General features: G+C 38.5%; 1 protein-coding gene across 2 annotated transcripts in view; it reads right to left on the bottom strand.

Annotated features, from left to right (window-relative positions):
* The window catches only part of FILIP1 (filamin A interacting protein 1), a 131,965-nt gene extending 125,854 nt beyond the window's left edge, over nucleotides 1–6,111 (bottom strand). For both annotated transcript variants that reach the window (XM_057418841.1, XM_057418845.1), the window contains exon 1: nucleotides 6,097–6,111. In XM_057418841.1, coding sequence (XP_057274824.1) covers nucleotides 6,097–6,099 — 3 coding nt within the window. In that variant the 5' untranslated portion in view covers nucleotides 6,100–6,111. The remainder of the gene's footprint in view (nucleotides 1–6,096) is intronic.
* Between the last annotated feature and the right edge of the window lie 13,450 nt (nucleotides 6,112–19,561).

The raw sequence follows: 19,561 nt of genomic DNA, 5'->3' as shown, positions 1-19,561 counted from the left end.
GTACCCCTGGTGAAAAATTGCATTTCCTGCACAAATCTGAAGCTCTCATTATGCAGCTATTTTAAAAGACTAATTTTCTGTTCTCTATCTTCATTACATTGAGCAGCCTTATGTTTTCCATTTTTTCTTCAGCCCTTCTGTCTAGCCAGAAAATCAGCCACAGATAGAGAAGACTAGTGAGACCTACTAACTAAGCGTCAAGAAATATACTTACCTTGGGAATAAATGCATAGCTAAGCTAATAATATTTTCCTCCTAGTTTCAACCCAACTTTTCTACTTGAACTTGAGCTTGATGTAAACTATTTCTGTGGTCATTCTAACATCAGCTGAAGCCAGTATAAACAAGGAAGGGCATAGCATATGTCGTGGTTTAAACCCAGTCAGGTAACTCGTTCGCTCACTTCCCCCCCCCCCTTTCTTGCCCTCCCCCTGCTCTCGGAGGGATGGAGAGGAGAATCGAAAAGAATGCAACTCCCACGGGTTGAGATAACAGTTTAGTAACTAAGGTATAACACAGATCACTACTGCTACCACCAATAATAATAATGATAAAGGAAATAACAAGGGAAGAGAATACAACACCTCAGCACCAGCCGACCGATAACTCGCCCCTCCCAGCCCGACCAAGCACCGACCGATACCTCCTCCAACCCTGCAGACTCCCAGCCCTTCCGGCTAACTCCCAGTTACATCCTGGGCATGACGTGCTGTGGTATGGAATACCTCTTTGGTCAGTTTGGGTCAGGTGTCCTGTCTCTGCTTCCTCCTGGCTTCCCCTCCTCCCTGGCAGAGCATGAGGCTCACAAAGTCCTTGGCCAAACCAAAACATCGCTATCAGCTCTGTTCCTGAGACGAAAGTCAAAACACTGCACTGCACCAGCTACCAAGAAGGAGAAACATGACTGCTACTGCTGAACCCAGGACATTATCCACCCCTTATTCCATACCATTCACGTCATGCTCAGATTCCACATTTTCAATATACCACCACTCTTATCTTAGTGCAAGGACCAGTCCCTATAAAGCTGCTGTGTCCATCTGGTCCATGATGTCAGGCTCCATCTCTTTTAACAGTCTTCCAGAGCAGGAGAGACTGTGTACAGTGTTCACACTCGTGAATAATATGGGCAATAGTGTCCATTGCTAAGTCCACCCCTCGATCATGAGTCCATCTCTATGTTGCATCTCTGCTCTGATGGCCTGAAGTGCCATGGGCCCACCAGACTTAAAATAATTCACTGTCCCCTTAAGCAGTTTCTGCAGCTTGCTGCTGGGGACTCCATACAGCTGCCTTCCATCTCCGATGCTTCCAAAGCACTGGAGGGGCCCAGTGGACTAGATACTTGCCCATACTGTCCCACACACCCTGCCACTCATGACTGTCCAGCTTTGGGGAAAATCTCTTGGTCACCCTATATTGTCGTCTAACCCCAGACAAGACCCAAACCTGACTCTGCTTAACTTTTGAGATCAGACAAAATGGTTGTGGGTAGAACACAGTCTGTGTGTGTGCCAACATGCTGATCCCCATCACAGTCAGCAGGCAGGTCCCAAGGGTACCCAAAGGCCATTCAGAGCCTTCAGAACTCTCAGTTGATGCTGCTGTACTTGTCACTGGGGCTGGTGTAGCTGCTGTGCTTGCCGGCTCTCCCACCGCCAGCTTCTCTTTTCCTGAGTCCAGCTCTTCCTCCTCTGCCTTGCTGGGAAATGCTGCGTGGTCTCCTGCATCCTCCTGGGGTTCGGCGGGCGGCTTCCAGGGGATGCTCTCGGCCGTCGCGGGGCTCGGCTCGGCCGCGCGGCTCGGCTGTTCCGCGGGGCTGGGCTCCTCCGCCGCCTTCTCCCGCTGCTCGGCAGCCGCCTCCTTCTGCTCCTCGACCGCCCCGACCTCCTCCACCAGCAGCCGTCCCCTCGCGGCCTCCGGCCCCGCTCCCGCCGCCGCTTGGTCCCCGGGGCCGCTCTCCCGGGCCGCTTCGGCAGCCGCCGGCTCCCGGGGCCGCTCTCCCTCTGCTCCCCGCAGCCTCACGAAGATGGAGAGTAGGGCGAGGGCCAGGACGGTGAAGAGCAGCCGGACGGCCAGGTACAAGTCCACGGCCACGTCCGTCCCGCCCTGTTGCTGGAGCCCACCCGTATTACAAGCCATTGCCATAAAGCACAGTGAGACAAGAACCTTAGCCCAAGCCCCACACTTGATAAACACTAACGCAGCAAATACCGGCTCTACGTAAGTTACAACATTCTGAAACTGTGAGATCAAGAGAAACAACTCTGAGAGCCAATAAATCGTCATTGTGATGAGTGACTATTAATCTGGTCAGATCTGTCGTTAACTCAACCCTTCGTGCCCCACGTTGGGCGCCAAAAAGAACTGTCGTGGTTTAAACCCAGTCAGGTAATTCGTTCGCTCACTTCCCCCCTTTCTTGCCCTCCCCCTGCTCTCGGAGGGATGGAGAGGAGAATCAAAAGAATGCAACTCCCACGGGTTGAGATAAGAACAGTTTAGTAACTAAGGTATAACACAAATCACTACTGCTACCACCAATAATAATAATGATAAAGGAAATAACAAGGGAAGAGAATACAACACCTCAGCACCAGCCGACCGATAACTCGCCCCTCCCAGCCCGACCAAGCACCGACCGATACCTCCTCCAACCCTGCAGACTCCCAGCCCTTCCGGCTAACTCCCAGTTACATCCTGGGCATGACGTGCTGTGGTATGGAATACCTCTTTGGTCAGTTTGGGTCAGGTGTCCTGTCTCTGCTTCCTCCTGGCTTCCCCTCCTCCCTGGCAGAGCATGAGGCTCACAAAGTCCTTGGCCAAACCAAAACATCGCTATCAGCTCTGTTCCTGAGACGAAAGTCAAAACACTGCACTGCACCAGCTACCAAGAAGGAGAAACATGACTGCTACTGCTGAACCCAGGACAGCATAAAAAAACCAAAATCTCTTGAAAGCATCCTTGTTATCCCAGGAAAGTTTAATGAGCCTGATCCAAGCCTTATTTATATCAGATCTTTATAAAGACCACTACATCATACTCACTGTATGCAAAATAATAATAGAAAACAAAAACAAACAAACCAATGAAAAAAAAGCACCAGAAAATAACTAAACTGCCTTAGGCAGACTTAGGCTGGTAGCAGACACTATTACCATGCTATATTAGTTGGCTATATTTGTAGAGATATGTCCCAGTATACTATATAGTAGATGCTCTGTTACTCTACTATCCAGTGTAGAGTGAATGAGTGTAACTGGTGAAAGAACAGATTATGTTTATTATACCTGTATTTGAATAAGAGTTTATTAGGTTAATCCTAAAAATAATAAAACTCAAACTAGCATCTGTTTTTATATCTTATGATCACATATCCTAATGACAAATAATACAAGTATAGAGGACGGAAAGGGTCTTCAGTGAAGAGCTTGCCTACTCAGACCTTTACTAAAAGAGCGGCCTGCAAACTTTGGCAGCTGCCTGAATCTGGAAGACACTAGTGCCATAAATTGAGGTTTCCCACCATGAACAGCTCTGAAGACTCCCCACTCCCTGCTGATATCATTACCAACAGGAAAATTAACACAGGTCACAAATAAGAAAATTTTTTAGGAACTTTAACTAAAACAATGTATAAACAAGACTTACAGATAGGTAATATTTGAATTTTTATAAATATTCGTAGAAATTTAATGACTAAATTTGCCCTAAATTATAAAGGTGAATCAACAAGAGCTATATGCCTGTAGAGAAGTGGTGAGAGTTTGGGCCATTACTAATAACACAAGCCTTTGGGCTACAGGCATTGTCTGCATTTGAAAACTAGTTTCTCGTGGATATTTTCCCTCATTATGAAGCCATCATAGCAAATGGTAAACTGAATAGGCTTTGTTAAAGAAGTCCCAGGGGCTGCAGTACTCTTGGTAGAGATACACTGAGGCTGCAAATTTTGGATCTGAGACTAGATTTCAAGCATACTAAAGTTCATGAATAATTGGTTCCAGGAGTTAGTCCCATTCTAAACATGGGGAACATTTGCAAAATTCCTAACTGGAAATGAGTGTTGAACATCATCAGGGTTTGGAGTTATTCATCTTCAGGGTTTTAACTGGGACCCATCTGTAAGTCAGGGCTAGATAACAAACGGAGGAACTGCAGAAGAAACCTTACACTGTGTGAGTGCATTGCACTCACAGTGCCTTTGTCATCTGTCCTCATTTTTAATATTATTGCATTTTCCAGTGATCACTCTAAGTGTCTATATACTGCTAGTCTGAGTTTTAATAAGCTAGCAATTACTGGCATGCTGTTACAAACCAATTATTTAAATATCGTATCTCATGTTCTGCCTTTAAAGAGACACCATTGAAAGCTGCATGAGATGTTTTTATTTGTTTGAGGCGTTTCTACCCGAAAACAAAAAGATTTGTTGTGGTGCAGTAACACCAGTTTTCACATTATCTGCATGGGTTATTAGGACAGGGCGCCTTTCCATAGCTCCTAAATGACTACATAATGCCATCTAGTGGTAGAGGGCTTCAGTTCTTTTGAAAATGCTAAATTCAGCTTGTTAGTCACTTAGGATGTCTAACTGTGAGACTTGTGACCGAAACCATCATAATTATGACTTTGGTGCTTAAAATAAATTGATCCTCTAAATTTAAAGACTTCAAAACTTATTATAATCCATTTAGATTTCAAACTGTATTATTATCAATTATAACAAGCACAATACCTAACTAGTTATTTTGAGTCTCCGGACAAATACACGGCACACATTCTCACGACTGATGCAAATATATTTCAGCTATTAGGAAAACACAAGGTGCACAGCAAAACCTAACAATGTGGTTATATATTTATAACTCATCACATTTAACATGCACCATTTACAAAGGTCTCATGTCGAGTCAGTGCTCAATGGGCCACATGGTACACAGCCACTTGAGAAGCACAGTGAAGCACAGGGGTTCTTATTCTACTGGATCCTTTATACAACTCCTTTAGAAAGAAATCATTTTCTACCAGCCTTTAAATGTCTCCATTTTACCAGCCTCACTAACAGAAGACTAAGTTTCTGGCTTCACCATCTCTCGCTACACCTATATGAGCAAATAATAATGTGGCCACATGGCTCTACTTTACCCCCTTCCAGACTGCCTACTTCTGTGAGTAGACCTTGGCCTGTGCTAACTTTCATCTTTCCCAGGCAACATATAGGAAAATGTTGGCTGGCACAAACAACAAATGGTTGCAGGTTCTGCTCTGATAATTTAAAGAATGGTCATGTGTCAATGCTCAGGCCCACAGTTTGGACCAGCTTAATTTACTAGTAAAGACGTACTCTCCATTTTTTCATGAATACATGAGCTACAACCGTCTCTCACTGCCCATTCTTAAGAAGTTGTCAACTCTTTTGGTCTTAGATCATAATACAAATGTAGGTGGATAAAATGAACCATTCTCAGAAACTATTCTCCTTTTTCCACTTGCACCCTGTGGTCTCCAAAGAGATCACAGAGTGAGCAGTTTTGATGCTTTGTTACATGATGCTTCCTAAGCAGCCCTTGTCAGTCTAAGCTTTCGTTTAAAGATGGTGTAGTTCTAATTATTTTCACTGAAAGACTGAGTAGCATGTAAAGCACATGGTGCTCTTTTCAGTTTGTTAATGACTTTTTTAAACACTATAGTTCCCATTCAGTTGTATGCCCTCTGCCTTCTTGTGGAAATACGTAAATTTTTGTCATGAGATCAGTAAAACAGTGACAAAAATACCTTCCCAAAAATCAGAAACTAAATTTTCTAACCATAATAAACTTACTAAATATCTTACTATCATACACCTTACATATATGCATATGTATATATAAGTATATATCACAAAAAAATCTAAGTCAAACAACATAACCTTTAACAACAGCATAAATTACTTGAGGTTTTCTTCCATACTGTGTTTGCTATGGAGTCAAAAAGATATTAAGCAATAGAACACATTGACTTAATCCACTGACTTAAGATCAAAAATTAATTTTCCAACATTTTTCTTCTAGGAATATTGTAATATAAAACTGAATTAAAAACCAACACTTTCTTACCATCACCTTTGTCACCGTTTTCCAAAAGTTTCTGGACATTCTACTTTGTTCCTGAATTCAAAATCAAAGAGAAAAGATCAGATACACATCCTGAATGATGTTTTAAAGTGCATAAAGAGTAAAAAGCCCATTCACATCCAGTGAGATTTCTTAGAGAGCTCAGCTAAAATTTGCAAACACAGTACACTAAATGTTTGCCATCTAGTCTGTGTCACTGGTTAGATACTAGAAAATGTCTTAAAGAGTACTTTGATTCTATTTAAGCGTGGGATGTACTGTCCACAACAACATTATGCATATTTTTCCCTTACATAATGTCCTGGGTACAATGAACAAGGTCAGTATACACCAGATTTACTAGTAGGAGTAATGGCAGCATGGAATAAATATTTGGCATGATAAATACATTTCTGTTTCCCTCATTAACTACTACCATGGGACACTTAAAATCACAAGAAGTATACACAGTAATTATAGAAATTTAAACAACACTGTTTTGACATAGAAAAAAGCAAAGGCAAGTTGACATCTTTTCTTTTAAAAACAGAGCAAAAATTTCAACAGCGAGGCTTTTAAATGCCTGTCTTTAGATCATGGAACAATCACCACTTTGTACTTCATCCCACATACGTATAACCTGCAGACTGAGAACAGATTATCTAAAGCATTTGCTTATTTGTAACAAAGCCTGGCATCTGAAAATGCATTTATATATACATATGAAAATATATAATCAATTAAAATATTCTGTATTTGAGTTTGGCATCAAAATTTTTAATTTTTAACATTTATTTAACTTTTAACATTAATTTAAACATCAAATGTTTCAGTCAAATGCCATTTCCTTCGACAGAGCTTTTATCATGATACATACATATATATTTATACACAAATATATGTACACATATATATATAGTATGGAAAATTACTAGATAGAATCTCTTTCCTATAGTTTTCTCATTCTTTAGACATCTGAGATGAAATTTTCTGTAGCACAGAATCACTGAATGGTTTGGGTTGGAAAGGACCTTAAAGATCATCTTGTTCCAAACCCCATTGCCCTAGGACAAGGCAGAGACACCTCTCACTGTACAGGCTGCTCAAAGCCCTATCCAATATGTGATTCATGTTCAGGTTCAGTTTATTTAGTTTGGTTTGAGACATTTTATTTCAGCAAAAATTTCTTGCCATCTCCTAGTGAAGATTTATTGCAACTCTGCTAAAACTAAGATGTTAGTTTCAGTTTTTTCATGTGTCTTGTCTTACATAAGAGGCCTGATAGTTCTAAAGGTGGATTGCTTTTACAGATGCTTCAACTGGGTGGACTACTGAGTTATGCTTGTAGCAAATAAACAAGGAGGGACGCAGTTTCAGGTAAAAATATACTGTTTGAAGAATAAAGGAGAAAAAATGATTGCTTTTTAGGAAAGGGGTGTATTGATGAAACTAAATTTCTACTGGTTTAATTTGCCTTCATAATTTTTTTTATTTTTTTTTTTTAAGGAGTACTACAGAATGTTATCACATGATTACCAGAATCTGTGAAAGAGTTAGAAATCAAATCTGTCTCATTTGCATTTATAAGCTATAGAAGTTACAAAAGTGACAATAGCTAACCATTTACAGTGGCTGACTGAACAACATGTGAGTTGTGAGATAAGTAGAATGCAAAATCCACTGTTATATTTAAATTTATTTCTTGCATTAAAAAGTTACAATCCCCTAGAACAAATGCTCATTCTGTGATTGAAACAGTCAAATAAAAACCTCATTATTGAATATTGATAAGAAACTCAAACTGCAGGCATCAGTGTATTTCAAAATTTCTCAAATGATAAGTCTGCACGTGTCTTCTCACGCAGATTGCTACTGCTGACGGCTGGGAAAAAACACTATAAACTTCAACAGTACTAATCTGCCCCCTTGTGACAGACTAAGAAAAAATGTTACATCAATAAAATCTGGAGTCCTTACACTAAAAAATGAATTGACAGTTCAGTAAGTGAAACTGAAATCAAAGGGCTGCCTGTATGACAGCTTCTTGATACTGTTGGGAGAATACAGCATCACTAAATGCAGTCCTCTAGAAGTCCACTACAATGCATTAACTAAACGCCAGTCATGGAAGAGGTCTGTTTTAAAATACTGCTATACCTCTTGATGTCTTCTACCAATTTGGACTACTTTTACCCCAACATTGTGGTTCCTTGTCTCGCCTTGTGTTCATTGGTATGGCAGGGTACATTACAATATTTGTAAATTCCTCTGAAGAGTGAAATGTTCATACTTTCATAGTTAGTTTAGCCTAATTTTTAAGATTTTAAGATTAAGACTGTCAAGACAGGGGTTCTTTATTGTTTTGTAAACAACAGGTATGTTAATGGCACACAGTCTGGTCAAGACTAGCTTCATAAAGATGAAATATTTTCAACTGCAATCCATCTGACTAAAAGTATAGTTTTAAAAGTATGATTTGAAAAAGTGACAAAATAATTTTAAAGGATACCTGCTCTTTTATTATCACACATATGTAGTTTACAAAGCCAAGACTGCCTAACTATTGACATTTAGAGGTTCTGTTCTTCAACTCACTAATTAGAACACTCCTTCAAAAACTTAAAAAGAGTAATTATTCAGTTTCAACTTCATAAGAGAATGAAAATCAACATAATTCTTTAATTTACTTTGTAAATGACTTGTGGAAGGACAGTGTTACACTTTACTTTGAAGCATGGACAAGAGGTCTATAAATTCCTATGCTTGCTTAACACCAGTATTTATATTCATCAAAAATTGCCATAACAACCTAATTATATGAGATGAAAAAGTTGTGAAGAAATTTTCATTCCAGAAATGACAGAAGAGAGAAGTCCTAACTAAACTGATTAAAGGTGCTGCTTGCACAAGTAAAATGACATCTGTGTGAGACAGGATAAAAAAGAATTTTCTCTAAAGTTCCCTGTTCCAAGGAGGTAACACAACAGTTAAGGGAAAAGTGTCATATAGCTGTTTCCACATTAAGTGATGAAGCTAAGAAAAAGTGAGAGTAATACTGTGGATGCAATGATTACAGATGCAGACTGCACAAGGTGAAACTGTTGCTTGAATTTCCTGAAGAGATTAACACATAATTTTAGTAAAGGCGATCTTACTGGAGAATCTCAGTCTTACCTACACCCCGATGACCGTACATCATTTCTTTGTTCAGGATAGAACATCCTCTGATGTTAACTACTCTGACTGCAAGTTTAAAAATAGTTCTTGCTAGTTATGTGTCATTTACACCAGTGCAACACTGAATTTTGGTTCTTTCTGTTTAGAAGACTGGGTAATCTTTAGAGTTGTCTACTCAATCAGGTCACACAGAGGAAAGAAGCCATAATTCACCAGTTCCAAGACATCATTAGATCTTTTTTATTTTACTTATGTGCAACAATCTTCTCTGTGATTATTACATAATCATAATCATAATCAGATGACAAGCAGACTACACAGCTATGAAAAAGCAGATGGAAGGGTTATAACACTTCTGCAGCTCTGTCTACTCAGTTACTTCTGACAGGCCCCAGATCACCCTGCCTATGTTCTGTGCTGATCAAGAGATGCGTGAATGCGGTAAATGTCACACAATGCCAGAGCTAACAAGCTTGCTATGTGGCATGGTTAATTAGCCAGGGCCAGGCACAGAGTGCACGCACTCTTGGTTGGCTCAGAACGCTTGCAGTGTGAGGTTGCATTCAGCACCAGCACAGAAAGACTGTGTCTACTCACAGCACAACATGTAGGGACATTCTGAACATAAACTGGGATCCAGAAGCATTAAAGAAGACAAGAAAAGTCAGAAAGAAATAAAAAAAATAATCTTGAGACACATGGACATGGCATTGAAATGTCAAATTATCCAGTACTTTCCTCTTTAAGCGTAGGGATGTATGTGCGATTCTGGAACTCATATAGCTAGTATGTACAAGAAAAATCAGAAAGAAATAAAAAAAATAATCTTGGGATGCATGGACAGGGCATTGAAATGTAACATTATCCAGTACTTTCCTCTTTATGAGTAGCAATGTATGTGTGATTGTGGAACTCAAACAGCTAGCATGTACTTTCTGGTAAGTCTCTCAATACAATTCATCAAATCAAAAGGGACTTCTATACTATAGAAATCTACGTCTAAGCTAGACATCTAGATACCCTTTATAGTTACTGGGAAGAAACAGCATATTTGAGAGAGCAATTCACCTCATTCTAATGTAGATATTTAAAAATATCTCAAATGAGTCATACCTTAAAAGTGCCTATTTCTCTCCATTAAACATAAGAGAATGCCAGACCTCTATCTCAGATGGAGACTATAGTTCTACATTCATCTAAAGACAAGAAAGATGAATCCCACTGTCTGCATCTCTGTACCTTTAAATAAGGATAACTGTTTCTTAACTCATTAGGAGAATTGTAAGGCATTAGAAACAGTGAATAGTTCAAACATTAACTTTTCATGGGCCTGTAACAGAAATTTATTTTTGTAACAGCATTTATAAAAGAATTCTTACATTTGAGGTTATTTGAGATTATATATACGTGAGATATTTTTGTTCATAATAATACCTGCTTCATCCACATGTTTTAAATAATCAGTCAGCATTATCTGTATTATGTAGCTGTTTCCTAAAACACAAGCTAAGACCAAGGGCTAATTTTCTGATTTCATATTTAATTGCTCAAGGAAATTGACAAATTCTCCAAAACATTCACCAGCTGATCCTGCTGACGGACTTAAAAGCTTGATTTGGAGCAATTTGTTTCCCCTCATGTAGCCTCATCCTCAGTATCTTTCTCCTCTCAGCTTGAGCTCTACGATTTTTAGCACTTCAGATTCTTTGCTTCCATAATTGAAAGGGCTGCTATTCAACAGCTTCTGTCTAAAACCTGAATGAATTACCTTTATCAACTTCTTTCAAGATCTTGTGTAAGTGATCAGTTGAAAATTGAACAAGAGTAAAAATGGGTTTTCCTCTCTCCACCTGACTGCTGGTTAACTTTGTTAATGGTGCATCAAAACAAAAGAGTAGTAGTCTGTTAATTTATCTCATGCAGCCAGGTTAGTGCACCTTGTAGCACTGCTACGTCATTGCTAGTCTTTGTTGTTTGGATCTATAAGAAAACAAGTTATGATATTGCTGTAAATACAATAGCAATTATTAAACCAGAAGTTCCAATTAAGAATTAGGCATGTCAAAGACAATCAGTAGATAGCAGATCTCTAGCAAACTAACCCTATCTCTGCTGCAGAGAGATGTTCACAAATTTTTACCTCTGAAATACAAGTTTACAGTTTGTGAGCTCATCTAAGTTTTCTAACTTAAGGCAGTAGTGGTGGTTATTTCTTAAACCAGAGAGAGACCTATATCAGAATGCCATTACACTGTTTCAAAATGGTTCTATGGTTTCTTACATGTTGACACTGCCCATGGCATTATGTCTCGCAAACATCTTGCAGATGATACATGTGAAGTGTAAAAGCATCAAGAAAACCTTCATGACCCAAGAAAGGCAAATGTTGATGATAAAACTAACTTTATCTCTTTGTGCTTACCCTTGGTGGCAGACTGTTCTTACATATACACATAGATTATGGGTAATTCAACATACACTTTAGTACAGTTTTTGCTTATGGGTTACTACTGTTTTATAGAAATTGAATTATTACATTTATTAGTTGCAGTGCTGGTATCATATATATATATATCTCAACCTCAGTGTTGCAAGACTAATATATTTATATTAACCTAAGTGTTATGACCAGTATACTTACAAATATGGTACATGGTGAATAATGCAGATGTTTATGAAGGTTATAACAAACAGCTGGAGCAAAACAGCACCAGTTTGACACACTGCCTGAAAAAAAAAAAAAAAATAAAAAAGAAAAGAAAAGGCTTGTGACTTTTCCAGTTGAAAATAATGCTTAGGTTCACTGGAACCGTAACTGGTAACGCAGTGGGTGTATTTAAGTGTAGCTGCTCATTACATAGACACAAATGCGTCAGAAACCCTTCTTTGGGGGACGGCTCCACTACCCGCATTTACTTCATGAGGCAAGGCTATGCCTTGCAGGAGTTGGGCCGGGCCGGGCCGGGCCCTGCCGCTGAGGCCACGGTTGGTGGCAGCAGTTGGAGCGACCGTTGGGCGGATCCCGGCAACTGCGAGGGCGGCTACAGACGTTCCTTTGGGCTCCGGCAGAGGGAGCTGCCCCAGGGAACCTCCACTGGAGACTGCCGCGACAGGTGAATTTGGCTCCGTACCAGAAACTGTTTCGGTTTTTCCCGCACGTCAAAGCTTTCCCGTCCTCTCCGACACGTGGGCCCTTCCCTTGGCAACGTAGGAAAGATGTTTTGCTGCCCTGTTTCAAAATCCGCTTCCTCCAGGCAGTCGCTACAGGCCCGTAAGTAACCATGTGTGAACAAGTTTTTTAAAAATAACCAATTTAAAACCTGGTGAGAAAACAACACTTTTGCCAGTGGACCCTCAGGGCTACCAAGATTCTTGTCTCAGGATAGTTACTCCAAGTGTATGGCATTCCTCACGTGCTGGCCAGTGTTGGTGGTTGGATGCTGCTCTCCTAATGAGTGAGAAGCTGAAGTAACTTCTGTCTTAAAAGAAGAAATAATAATGCTGTTGTCTCTGAAGTTTGTAACATAGGTTAAAGGTATATTGACCCACTAGAGAGCTGTGAACTGTATCAAATAAGGACAAATTGGTAAGGAGGTCAAATATTCTTGTTGCTACTGCTTGTACTTAAGAGAATTTGCAAGGCCCTACTTCCCTGGGCATAACAGGATTTAGATAACTTAAAGAGTTCCCCTATTCATAACATCAGAAACCATTTAGCTCTGACATACAAGCCTTGACATCTAACAGCAGTCACACACTCTTATTCTTCAAACTCTCAAGCTTTTTTCCCCATTATGTTTCTATTTGTTGTTTACATATTTTCAGCTATTTCCCCACTTTGCCTCCATGAGCTGTATCTAGATGAAAGTTTTTCATTTAGAGCATTCAGACCTCTAGGGTCTCATGCATTTGCTTTTTGTTTGGGTGAAGAAAAAAACAAGCCTTAACTTTCTCTATCTTAAATGAAGGTTTACAATTAAATGTGCTAGTTCCAACAAAGTTTAATCCAGCACAGCACAATACAATTACTGCCCTGTAATATCCCTGTGAGAAAGATGATAATAGTTGAATCGTTCCTCATTATTATTTCTCTGGGGAGCTGTTCAATATTTCAGAGTGCTACCCACTTTCATTTGGATACATTGCCTTATTGTTCTCTATATATTATTATGGGAAAGTAGATACTTCGGGAATCTGCCAGTCATCTAATTGATGAGTGTCAGATTTCTTTAGAGCTAGCAGTGGTTGAATACCAGCAGGATCTACTTGCTTAGCTTCTAACAATTGTCAGAACATTCACCAGGTATTCTCTGTAGGTCATTATTACAAATATACTGAATATGGAAAATGTATTCTGCAGCCCAGCTGAGGAAGTGGATGGCATTTCCTTTTTGTCAGGAGTACTTCTTTGTGTTATTCCTTGGTTTTCTTCATTGTATTATTCTTGTTTTAAAATCCTTTCCAAATTAACTGGTTGACATCTGGTTTGCCAGAGTTTTGTATCAGTGTCATGCAAAACACTTTCAATTCCAAACATACATTTCAAGGCTATGCATAAATGACCAGGGATCTCAACTTTTGTCACCTTGACCTAGATCCAACAAAAACTTATGGTTTAATTACTTTTGAGCTGCAGTGCCTAACCCAGCATCCACAAGTAGAAATCAAAACTCATGAGTTGGATGCTGAGGTACCTTATCCAGTGTCTGTGAAAATATATCTCCAGGTTCTCTGAGACAGTCCTCTATGAAAAATGTCACAGCTGAAGAATGTAAAATGCTGAATCAACGTCAACTCATTCTGCTGGTTTAAATACACACAAAAATGAAGTTCTTCCAGCATTCTTTATGTATAAATTAAGTAATATTGTCTGCATCATTTTAATATTTGGTCAAATAAGGTATAATTTGTCTTTCTGCAGTCAGTGTAAACCCAGACGAATCACAGTGCTGTTCTATACCTACTCAAAAGAGATGGTCTGTGTTGTCCTATCTAACCCAGGCCACATCAGTATTGCAAAGTGAAGGTGAAGTCATGTATTTAAACATTGATCAGACATCATTGTAGTCTGGGGAGATTCCTGTGTCTAACCCATAAGGCACATAAAGTACTCAGAATTATCTGAAAATCTAATTCTTTTTTCTCAGACAATGCAGCTTGGATTTATCCTACTTTAAGCGTTAAACTGGGCTAGGAAGGAATCTTGACTGGTTTCTCCCGACCTACCACATATTCAGTAGAGTAAGATAGGCAAAAGGGAAAACACATCTCCAGAAAACTAAATCTTGCTCTGGAGATGCTCTTCTGCCTTCCTAAATTGTACAGAAATTATAAGGTACATATAACTTCTCCATTTACTTAAGTGCTTACAGTTAAATGTGATGATTTCAGGCCCCAAGTCTGACAAAAGCCTTCCTCTTTTGAGTTTCCATATGCTTTTACATAGCTCCCTACTCTGGAAAATAATCACTTAAAATTGAAGAGTCTTCTGGTATTATTTTTAAGAAGTACCAACAATTTTCCTCCCATAATTATTTAGCCTTTATATTTTGTATATATACAAGGAAACAGATAATTGGGAAACTAAAAGCATGCCAAAAATTCACTTGCAGGAAGGATGTTAATGATGTTATAACATCATGTTGAAGCTTACATGAAAATTTCTTCTAGTATTCATACATGTACAGTACCTCTGCAAGCCACACTGATGCAATTTCCTTTGAAACACATACATAATTTTGTAAGTCCTTGTGTAGTTAAATCACCTATTAAACTGATGTTCTATTTATGGAATAATACAGCATGTTCTATAGCAATACGTGGTCATGTAAAAAACAGGCCCTATCACACAGACACAGGAGGAGACAGAGTAAGGTTGCTATGGGAACCTTAGCTCTAAATGGTCTGGCTTTTGTTGGGCTTAAAATCTCAAACATTGTGTTGCATTAATTATATTTTTCTTGAGGTTCTTGCACTAATGTTGGATTGTTATTTCAGTCTTACATGTATGTATGCAACATTTTTAAAACAAAATGACATGTGCTAGCTAATACAAGAAAAGAAGAATGCTGTTTATTACCACACTGAATTACGGTACTAGAAGAAAATAGACTCGAGAAATAGGGATAAGATTTTCTTTCTATTCATCTAGCTAAATTTCAGCTATCTATCTGTATCCTCACTTACTGAATATGGATCATGTAACCTAACTAATATAGTAAAAGCAGCAGTGGGAGGGAACCAAAACAAAAGGCAGGAATGGGGTGGCAACTGTGGAAGAAAAGGGTTGCAGAATCTCTGTTGGAAGCACATGAGGGATTTTGTTACTGAAAGAGTAGGAGGAAAGAAGCTGAAAACAGAAACTGAATAAAAGGAAAGAGCCAGAGAGAAAGAGGGGAAGAACTTGAACACTGACAGACAAGAAGCTGAAGGACTGCATTTAGTGCAGGAGTCACAGGGAGAAGTGAGACAGTATTGGATAGACACTGAAAACAAGGTTGAGTGTGTCTGGGAGGAGAAGACGGTAGCTGATGGGTTGCTATTAAATAAGCTGATGAGGACAGTAGCAGAACTCAAAATACCTCAAAACTATGAAAACATTGTAAATCAGAAACCACAAAAACACTTTAATACAGTTTAATATAAATAGCATATATATTGCTCGAAGGCATCCTTGAATTTTCTGCTGTATGAAAGGATCAAAGTTTCAAGCAGTAATAAAGGAAACCTTCTACAGCACTGAATTTCTTCCCAATATATTTCAAGTGTAATGTTGATGATTTCAATGGCAATTGGAAAACTACTGATGAGTAATGAATAAGATTTAGTTTTCCTTCCCTGAAATTATGCAATATATTCTTAAGAAGATTCTATTTCACTTGCTGAATTTTTCCATAGAATGATTACAATCTTTATTCATCCTTGTGGGTGGTACAGAGTCTGGAATTTTTATGATGAAAACTGATACAGCACTTTAAAACTTTTCTATGCTGAAAATCAATACATTTAGCTTCAATACTACAAGGAAGCAAACAGGACAGACATTAATAATAGGTCAGCTCCACTTCAAATGTCCTCATATGGTAACCGTAATTTAAACAGGCTGCTAAAATTTCACATCGTTTTAGCAACCTTAGTCAAAGTACATACATCTTCAAACTGACAGAGAACTGATCAGTTTTCATGGCTTCTATCTTTGTTTTGTTTAAAATTAAATAAAACGGTGCTTGTGATCTAAGTACCTTTTAGAGAAATTTACAGAATTTGATATATTAAAGCAAGCAAATTTAATCACAAATTACAGAGTTTTCTGAAAAAAAGAAATGGAGATTAATGTCTTCATAATATTAAAAGGAAGAGTATCTTTTTTCTGAGCACTAGTCTGAGTAATATGCTTACATATGTTCACAATATGCTTAAAAATTCCTGTAGACCTCATGCTCCCAGAAAAGACAAGTAACTACCAAAGTGACTCTCAAGAATTTTTCACAGAAAAAGGAGTAAAGCATTAAAACCAGTCTAACCCACTCCTGTAAAAATCTGCAGGCCAATCATACCCTGGTTATGCTCAGAGCAGTTAACATCTCCTTAGCTTTTGACAAAATCAACAGCAATGCTACAGACATTTTTATGTGACATGAGTGTGTTATTATAGGGGCTGTAATGATTTCTGACAGGACTTGGAGTGGTAGCAGCTATTCCCTGACCCCATTGTCTCCTGGCCTCTTGGCCTCCTTCTTTTAACAGCTACATGTGAATGCTTGAAAGAGACTATGACCTGATGGTACCCATTAGGAATAATACACCAATGACAACCAGATTAATCTCATTTTTTATACATGCAGCTAATGATAAGGATTATATATGCCTGGAATGAATCAAAGAGAGAATACATAACACTGTCATTTATCAAAGAGCATAAAGACTTAGAGAATCTTTAAAGTTACAACACATGCTTGTGATAGGCCACTTTATAAACTGGGACAGCTTGTTAACAAATCCTGCAGAACTCACAAATCACTATGAGTTAAAACATCCCCTCCCACTGAGATGTCCTTATATAGTATAATACAAGACAACTCTCATTTCTTTAACCTCCTCTCTCTCAGGGCTCTTACTGCTTATCCCGAAGTTTTCTATAGACTATCAGGGCTGAGGCTCTACTCCATGAGTATTTCTTACCTCTTATTTCATAGGAATCTTACTAATCATAGTTTGGCTATCCACACAATTCTGAAGAAAACTTCATCTTGCTTTGAGCCTTCTAAATATTCATGCCACCATTTGACAATTACTGTATTTCATGTGGATTGGTGCTGTTAGGATACACCTCCATTAAAGAATGTAAGTGACATCTTCAAAAATAGCAGTGGACATCCACATCCTTCTAGCAGAGGAAATAGTATCTCAGAATGACATTCCTCATCTTGTAGAAAAGAGGAAAAAGACGGAGAAGAGGAAAGAACTTTGGACTTTTACACAGATATGAAAGTCTTCTTACACATCTTTGGGAATCATATTCCAGTCTTCTGAGGTTAAGGACAGGATTAGAGTTCACAGGGATCTGTATAAATGAAAATAAATTATTTAAAACCAGCAAGATGGTACGCAATGAAGACAAGTAAAAAATCATACACTTCAGAAGGAGGAATCAACTGAACTAATCAAAAATGAGAGATAGCTCATGGCTAGGGAACAACAGTACAGAAAAGGACCTGCGATTAATGTAGGATTACAAAATGACCATGATCCAACTATGATTTTTTTGACAAATATTTTAGGATCTATTAAAGGGATCTGTCAGAAGCAGAAGAGAGTCATTTTGCTTTATTCAGTTTTGGAGAGACCTACATTAGTACTGCGTCCTGTTTTGAATATCCCACTTTAAAATACAGACAAGTTAAAGAGACTCCAGAGAGATTAAAAATAAGAAATGAAGGAAGACTGAAGGAACTGTAGAAAAGACAGAGAAACACATCAGCAATATCCCAGTATAGAAAAGTTACTCAAAAGTGCAAAGTGAACTCTAACTCAGGTAGAAGAAACTTATTTCTAGAGAAGATTATTTACGTTAATATGGAAAAACTCCCAGCTTTCTAATGCACTGTGGTGACTGAAGACCAACCTTAAAATGAGATTTTCAGATCATATGCCAATGACATTTTACATCTTTACAACTTACCTCTATGCAGAAGGACAAATGAAATGTGTCCTTCACATCTTTCAAAGCCTGTATTGGGTAGATTCTCTTCTCTGTCGTACGGTCATTCCTACATATGTTCTTACTGGTTCCACTTCACAGATGACACTGAGTACACCACTGTACTTAACAACTGAAGTACACAGACAGAAGCACATCTAGATCTTTAATCTCCTTTGTATATTGAGAAAGAGGTTTAGGAAGTTCTGATTAGAAGGGGAATTTTAAAGAAACAAACAATGCCTGTGCCAGCAGCATGAGCAGTCGGGGAGTAAGTCATGCACACTGTCTATAGGTAGGATGTAGTGATTTTTTGCCTCTGCTTTCATTATGATTATGCTAAAATCCCTTGTACATAAACCTGATCTTTCTTTGCTTTAGTGTGTATTTTTGCCTGTGTGCACATGGGTTAATATCTGCTGGTTTGCATGCCCTTGGTGTAATTTATTTTTATAACCATGAGTGGATATATACAAAAGTTTCCTACAGGAAACATGTAATAACTTTTGATAAAAGATTGCCTTAATTGCTCTGAAACCCAAGTATTCTTAAAGCTTTAGACAAACAGGTTATCTAATGAAACAGACAGGCAGAGAAAAGGTGATCCTCCTCTAAGATGTATCACCTTTTAGAAACAATTTCAATTAGGTATTTTCCATTTATTTTATGTGTTTCTTTAAATTAGACAACTCTACCAACATAAAGATCTTGATTCTAATGATTATTGCAAAGTATCTGTAAGGATGTCAGCTGCAAAACAGTTTCCTTTTCTAATGGTTTGAGACCATTATAAAGACCATCCTCAAGTTTTGCTAGCTGGCAATTAAGAACATGAATTTCTTTCCATGTGGTTGTGAGAGAGATTTCTGTGTAACTTCATACCAAAAAAGTTTCAATATCTATTAAATGTGTTTAAAAATACTTTAGAAGTTGATTTAGGCATATTTTCCATTGATCTGAAAAGCATGAGATTAGAAACAGGGTCTGACCCTGTACATATATGCGTAGTATGTTTTGTATGCTGGATGTTTTTGGATGCCTGACATGCCTTAAGCAACAGTCTGAGTCTTGCTGCACTTTTATTTTTATTGC

The sequence above is a fragment of the Pezoporus wallicus genome, unplaced genomic scaffold (genome assembly GCF_028554395.1).
Source record: "Pezoporus wallicus isolate ANWC-B61680 ecotype Strahan unplaced genomic scaffold, APGP_CSIRO_Pwel_v1 contig_4901, whole genome shotgun sequence".
NCBI classification, from domain to species: domain Eukaryota; kingdom Metazoa; phylum Chordata; class Aves; order Psittaciformes; family Psittacidae; genus Pezoporus; species Pezoporus wallicus.
The sequence above is the reverse complement of the archived record's forward strand: the minus strand, read 5'-3'. Positions and strand labels throughout refer to the sequence as shown.